This window comes from Oncorhynchus mykiss, chromosome 22, assembly GCF_013265735.2.
Source record: "Oncorhynchus mykiss isolate Arlee chromosome 22, USDA_OmykA_1.1, whole genome shotgun sequence".
Lineage (NCBI taxonomy): Eukaryota > Metazoa > Chordata > Actinopteri > Salmoniformes > Salmonidae > Oncorhynchus > Oncorhynchus mykiss.
Window position 1 is genome coordinate 49905077 of NC_048586.1, and position 7500 is coordinate 49912576.

Here is a 7500-nt window from a genome sequence, read left to right on the forward strand (position 1 = left end):
GCAGCTCCTCTAGTCAGCACCTGGCAGCTCCTCTAGTGGTCCCCTGGCAGCTCCTCTAGTGAACCCATGGCAGCTCCTCTAGTGATCCCCTGTCAGCTCCTCTAGTGATCCCCTGGCAGCTCCTCTAGTGATCCCCTGGCAGCTCCTCTAGTGAGCCCCTGGCAGCTCCTGGCAGCTCCTCTAGTGACTTTCTGGTTCATCATGAGGAGTTGCAACGCTTCTTTCTAGGTGGAGGGTAGGAAACTGGCAGGGCAGAGACTGTTTCTTTCTAGGTGGAGGCTGGCAGGGCAGAGCCTGCTTCTTTCTAGGTGGAGGGTAGTCTTGATCTGGTAATGCTCATGTGTATTGATATGATAATGTCCCTCTAGCCTTTATATGGCAATGTCCCTCTAGAATTGATATGATAATGTCCCCCTAGTATTGATATGATAATGTCCATCTAGCCTTTATATGGTAATGTTATGTGTATTGATATGGTAATGTCTCTCTAGTCTTGATATGATAATGCCCATCTAGTCTTGAAATGGTAATGTCCCTCTAGTATTGATATGATAATGTACCTCTAGTATTGATATGATAATGTCCCTCTAGCCTTTATATGGCAATGTCCCTCTAGTCTTGATATGATAATGTACCTCTAGTATTGACACGGTAATGTACTTCTAGTATTGATATGGTAATGTACTTCTAGCATTGATATGGTAATGTCCCCCTAGTATTGATATGATAATGTCCCTCTAGTCTTGATATGGTAATGTTATGTGTATTGATATGGTAATGTCTCTCTAGTCTTGATATGATAATGCCCATCTAGTCTTGATATGATAATGTACCTCTAGTATTGACATGGTAATGTACTTCTAGAATTGATATGGTAATGTACTTCCCGTATTGATATGGTAATGTACTTCTAGTCTTGATATGATAATGTCCCTCTAGTCTTGATATGGTAATGTCATGTGTATTGATATGATAATGTCTCTCTAGTCTTGCTATGATAATGTCCGTCTAGAATTGATATGATAATGTCCCCCTAGTATTGATATGATTATGTCCATCTAGCCTTTATATGGTAATGTTATGTGTATTGATATGGTAATGTCTCTCTAGTCTTGATATGATAATGCCCATCTAGTCTTGATATGATAATGTACCTCTAGTATTGATATGATAATGTCCCTCTAGCCTTTATATGGCAATGTCCCTCTAGTCTTGATATGATAATGTCCCTCTAGTATTGACATGGTAATGTACTTCTAGTATTGATATGTTAATGTACTTCCAGTATTGATATGATAATGTCCCTCTAGAATTTATATGATAATGTCCCCCTAGTATTGATATGATAATGTCCATCTAGCCTTTATATGGTAATGTTATGTGTATTAATATGGTAATGTCTCTCTAGTATTGATATGATAATGCCCCTCTAGTCTTGAAATGGTAATGTCCCTCTAGTATTGATATGATAATGTCCCTCTAGTATTGATATGATAATGTCCCTCTAGTCTTGCTATGGTAATGTCATGTTTATTGATATGGTAATGTCCCTCTAGTATTGATACGATAATGTCCCTCTAGTCTTGATATGGTAATGTCCATCTAGTCTTGATATAGTAATGGCAGGCATATTGATATGGTAATGCCCTGTGTATTGATATGGTAATGTACTGTGTATTGATATGGTAATGGCATGTGTATTGATATGGTAATGTCCATCTAGTCTTGATATAGTAATGGCAGGCATATTGATATGGTAATGCCATGTGTATTGATATGGTAATGTACTGTGTATTGATATGGTAATGTCATGTGTATTGATATGGTAATGTCCATCTAGTCTTGATATAGTAATGGCAGGCATATTGATATGGTAATGCCCTGTGTATTGATATGATAATGTCATGTGTATTGATATGATAATGTCCCTCTAGTATTGATATGATAATGTCCATCTAGTCTTGATATGGTAATGTCCTGTGTATTGATATGGTAATGTCCTGTGTATTGATATGGTAATGTCCTGTGTATTGATATGGTCATGTTCCTGTGTATTGATATGGTAATGTCCTGTGTATTGATATGATAATGTCCATCTAGTCTTGATATAGTAATGGCAGGCATATTGATATGGTAATGCCATGTGTATTGATATGGTAATGCCATGTGTATTGATATGGTAATGTCATGTGTATTGATATGGTAATGTTAATGCGTATTGATATGGTAATTTTCAGTTCAGCCCTATCAACAAATAATTATTTATCCTATTTGCTCAAGAGGCCTATTTCATATATCCAACCACTCCAAAAACAAGGAAAAATCTATATTTCTGATCGATTGCTTTTCCTCGTTTACCTTGTCTTCCGTACCTGGGAGTCAGAGAGAGAAGGAGAGAGTGAGAAAGTGAGAGAAAGAAAGAAAGACAGAGAGAGCTACAAGATGAATGTATTAGTCCCAGAAACCCCGGCTCATAGCCCTTCTTACCGCCCTCCCGCACCCCCTACTCCCTCCCACCCTCCTTCCACCTTAGAATCCTAAATCACTCAGCTGTTGACACACAAAGTCCTGGAATTAAAAGGTGGAAGAGAAATAGAATGAGAAGAGCGTAAGAAACGGGGATGAATCACTTTGGATCAAGGGAACGGAGGGAAAGAAAGCGCGTCTGATCCAAGGGGTGGAGGAGAGAAGACGAGGGACGGAGAGAACAGAGAGAACAGAGAGAACAGAGAGAACACCTCACCCCTCGTTAAACCCAAATGACTTATCACGTGATATTAGATCAAGGCATAAGAGAGATAGACGGATGAAATAAAGAGATTAGGCTGAGACATCCCATTGTTTCCCAGTGGAATCTCTCTATAGCCTGCCCCGCGTGCTGAGAAAGACAGGATTGATCTTTTTACATGCCGTACTTGTAATTTCCAGTGTTGTTTTGCCCCAGCTAAGTGTTGTTGATCTGTTCATAATTTGGCTGGTTGAGAATTCATCCGGGTCAGTAACCTTGTTGGACATTATGAGGGTGCTGACGTTAGGGCAAAGGCTACTAATGCTGATTTGTGTGTTGTGTTATGCTATCTAATTCTATGCTATGTTATGTTATGATGTGTTATGTTATGCTATGTTATGTTATGTTATGTTATGCTATGCTATGCTATGTTATGCTATGCTATGTTATGCTATGTTATGTTATGCTATGCCATGTTATGCTATGCTATGTTATGTTATGATGTGTTATGTTATGCTATGTTATGCTATGTTATGTTATGCTATGTTATGTTATGTTATGCTATGTTATGTTATGCTATGTTATGTTATGCTATGTTATGCTATGTTATGCTATGTTATGTTATGCTATGCTATGTTATGCTATGTTATGTTATGCTATGTTATGTTATGCTATGTATTGCTATGTTATGTTATGCTGTGTTATGTTATGCTATGCTATGCTATGTTATGTTATGTTATGTTATGTTATGTTGCATTACGTTACATTATATTATCTTATATTAGGCTATATTACGTTATGTACATATGTCACATAATGTCATGTTCCTAATGGTGGTCTCCGGTTTGTGTATGTGTTTGCAGTGGGGCCTCTGATAGGACGTTACTGTGGAACTAAGATCCCTCCTGAAATCACATCATCTACAGGTATCCTGTCTCTGTCCTTCCACACGGACATGGCCGTGGCCAAAGATGGCTTCTCTGCTCGCTACAACATGACACACAAAGAAGTCAGCGACAGTAAGTACTGCTGTGTGTGTGTGTGTGTGTGTTTATTGATCCTTCTCTCTTCAGTTCTGTATCTGACTGTCTACCTGTCATTGATCGATTGGTTGATTGATTGGTCCACCTCTCATTGATTGATTGGTTGATTGATTTGTCCACCTGTCATTGATTGATTGGTTGATTGATTGGTCCACCTCTCATTGATTGATTGATTGGTCCACCTCTCATTGATTGATTGGTTGATTGATTGGTTAATTGATTGCTTGATTGATTGGGCCACCTGTCATTGATTGATTGATTAATTGATTGCTTGATTGATTGATTGATTGGTCCACCGTTCTCCTCCCCCAGCCTTCCATTGCAGTAACGCGTTAGGTCTGGAGTCAGGGAAGATCTCTGACGACCAGATCACTGCCTCCTCTTCCTTCTATGACAACACATGGTTGCCACGGCAGGCCCGCCTTAACAACGGCAACAACGCGTGGACACCCAACGAGGACAGCAGCAAGGAGTACATCCAGGTGAGACTCCATATTTAACAACTGTGTTAAAAGTGCCTCGTGTCTCGTCTATCACAGTTCGTGTGGACAGAAATGGAATCTCATTCTCGTTCAGGGAGTGTAGATTCAGTCCAATGCAGATCAACGACCTGTGATAGACTTTTAAAGGTAGTTAACCCAAATGTTTGCAGAGATCAAGAGATCAAGTTGGAATCACCTTTAGAAGTAAGAGGTTTATCTGTTTGAATCTCAGTCTTTTGGCTGAGGACTTGAGAAACAGACAGACGTTAAGTTTCTCCATGAGTCAGAATATACATACATAGACGCAACATTAATAGTGGCTTCATACCTACAATGTGGTAAAATGTGGTATGATGTGGTATGATGTGTCATGATGTGGTACTATGTGGTACTATGTGGTACTATGTGTTGCGATGTGGTATTGTGTGGTACTATGTGGTACTATGTGGTACTATGTGGTACTACGAGGTACTATGTGGTACTATGTGGTGCGATGTGGTATTGTGTGGTACTATGTGGTATGATTTTGTACTATATTGTACTATGTGGTACAATGTGGTATGATGTGGTACTATGTGGTATTGTGTGGTACTATGTGGTATGATGTGGTACTATGTGGTTTGTTGTGGTACTATGTGGTACTATGTGGTACTATGTGGTACTATTTGGTATGATGTGGTACTATGTGGTACTATGTGGTTTGATGTGGTACTATGTGGTATGATGTGGTACTATGTGGTATGATGTGGTATGATGTGGTACTATGTGGTATGATGTGGTATGATGTGGTACTATGTGGTACCATGTGGTATGATGTGGTACTATGTGGTATTGTGTGGTACTATGTGGTATGATGTGGTACTTTGTGGTACTATGTGGTTTGATGTGGTACTATGTGGTACTATGTGGTATTGTGTGGTACTACGTGGTACGATGTGGTACGATGTGGTACTATGTGGTATGATGTGGTATTATGTGGTACTATGTGGTATTGTGTGGTACTATGTGGTACGATGTGGTATGATGTGGTACTATGTGGTATGATGTGGTACTATGTGGTATGATGTGGTATGATGTGGTACTATGTGGTATGATGTGGTATGATGTGGTACTATGTGGTATGATGTGGTACTATGTGGTATTGTGTGGTACTATGTGGTATGATGTGGTACTTTGTGGTACTATGTGGTTTGATGTGGTACTATGTGGTATTGTGTGGTACTACGTGGTACGATGTGGTACTATGTGGTATGATGTGGTATTATGTGGTACTATGTGGTATTGTGTGGTACTATGTGGTATGATGTGGTATAATGTGGTAATATGTGGTACTATGTGGTATGATGTGGTACTATGTGGTATGATGTGGTATGATGTGGTACTATGTGGTGCGATGTGGTTTGATGTGGTACTATGTGGTACTATGTGGTATGATATGGTACTATGTGGTATGATGTGGTATGATGTGGTACTATGTGGTATGATGTGGTATGATGTGGTACTATGTGGTGCGATGTGGTTTGATGTGGTACTATGTAGTTTGATGTGGTACTATGTGGTACTGTGTGGTATTGTGTGGTACTATGTGGTATGATATGGTACTATGTTGTACTATGTGGTACTATGTGGTTTGATGTGGTACTATGTGGTACTATGTGGTACTATGTGGTATGATGTGGTATGATGTCGTACTATGTGGTTTGATGTGGTACTATGTGGTATGGTGTGGTACTATGTGGTACTATGTGATATGATGTGGTATGATGTGGTATTGTGTGGTACTATATGGTGCGATATGGTTTGATGTAGTACTATGTGGTTTGATGTGGTACTATGTGGTACTATGTGGTATTGTGTGGTACTATGTGGTACGATGTGGTATAATGTGGTACTATGTGGTATGATGTGGTACTATGTGGTATGATGTGATATGATGTGGTACTATGTGGTATGATGTGGTACAATGTGGTACAATGTGGTATGATGTGGTACTATGTGGTATTGTGTGGTACTATGTGGTATGATGTGGTACTATGTGGTTTGTTGTGGTACTATGTGGTACTATGTGGTACTATGTGGTACTATTTGGTATGATGTGGTACTATGTGGTACTATGTGGTTTGATGTGGTACTATGTGGTATGATGTGGTACTATGTGGTATGATGTGGTATGATGTGGTACTATGTGGTATGATGTGGTATGATGTGGTACTATGTGGTACCATGTGGTATGATGTGGTACTATGTGGTATTGTGTGGTACTATGTGGTATGATGTGGTACTTTGTGGTACTATGTGGTTTGATGTGGTACTATGTGGTACTATGTGGTATTGTGTGGTACTACGTGGTACGATGTGGTACGATGTGGTACTATGTGGTATGATGTGGTATTATGTGGTACTATGTGGTATTGTGTGGTACTATGTGGTACGATGTGGTATGATGTGGTACTATGTGGTATGATGTGGTACTATGTGGTATGATGTGGTATGATGTGGTACTATGTGGTATGATGTGGTATGATGTGGTACTATGTGGTATGATGTGGTACTATGTGGTATTGTGTGGTACTATGTGGTATGATGTGGTACTTTGTGGTACTATGTGGTTTGATGTGGTACTATGTGGTATTGTGTGGTACTACGTGGTACGATGTGGTACTATGTGGTATGATGTGGTATTATGTGGTACTATGTGGTATTGTGTGGTACTATGTGGTATGATGTGGTATAATGTGGTAATATGTGGTACTATGTGGTATGATGTGGTACTATGTGGTATGATGTGGTATGATGTGGTACTATGTGGTGCGATGTGGTTTGATGTGGTACTATGTGGTACTATGTGGTATGATATGGTACTATGTGGTATGATGTGGTATGATGTGGTACTATGTGGTATGATGTGGTATGATGTGGTACTATGTGGTGCGATGTGGTTTGATGTGGTACTATGTAGTTTGATGTGGTACTATGTGGTACTGTGTGGTATTGTGTGGTACTATGTGGTATGATATGGTACTATGTTGTACTATGTGGTACTATGTGGTTTGATGTGGTACTATGTGGTACTATGTGGTACTATGTGGTATGATGTGGTATGATGTCGTACTATGTGGTTTGATGTGGTACTATGTGGTATGGTGTGGTACTATGTGGTACTATGTGATATGATGTGGTATGATGTGGTATTGTGTGGTACTATATGGTGCGATATGGTTTGATGTAGTACTATGTGGTTTGATGT

At 39.5% G+C, this 7500-nt stretch overlaps 1 protein-coding gene across 4 annotated transcripts in view; it reads left to right on the forward strand.

Moving 5' to 3' along the window:
• The window catches only part of LOC110519289 (neuropilin-2), a 201212-nt gene that overhangs the window by 81632 nt on the left and 112080 nt on the right, over positions 1-7500 (forward strand). For all 4 annotated transcript variants that reach the window (XM_036959471.1, XM_036959473.1, XM_036959474.1 and 1 more), the window contains exons 5-6: positions 3592-3747; positions 4084-4253. In XM_036959471.1, the coding sequence (XP_036815366.1) occupies positions 3592-3747; positions 4084-4253 (326 nt within the window). The remainder of the gene's footprint in view (positions 1-3591; positions 3748-4083; positions 4254-7500) is intronic.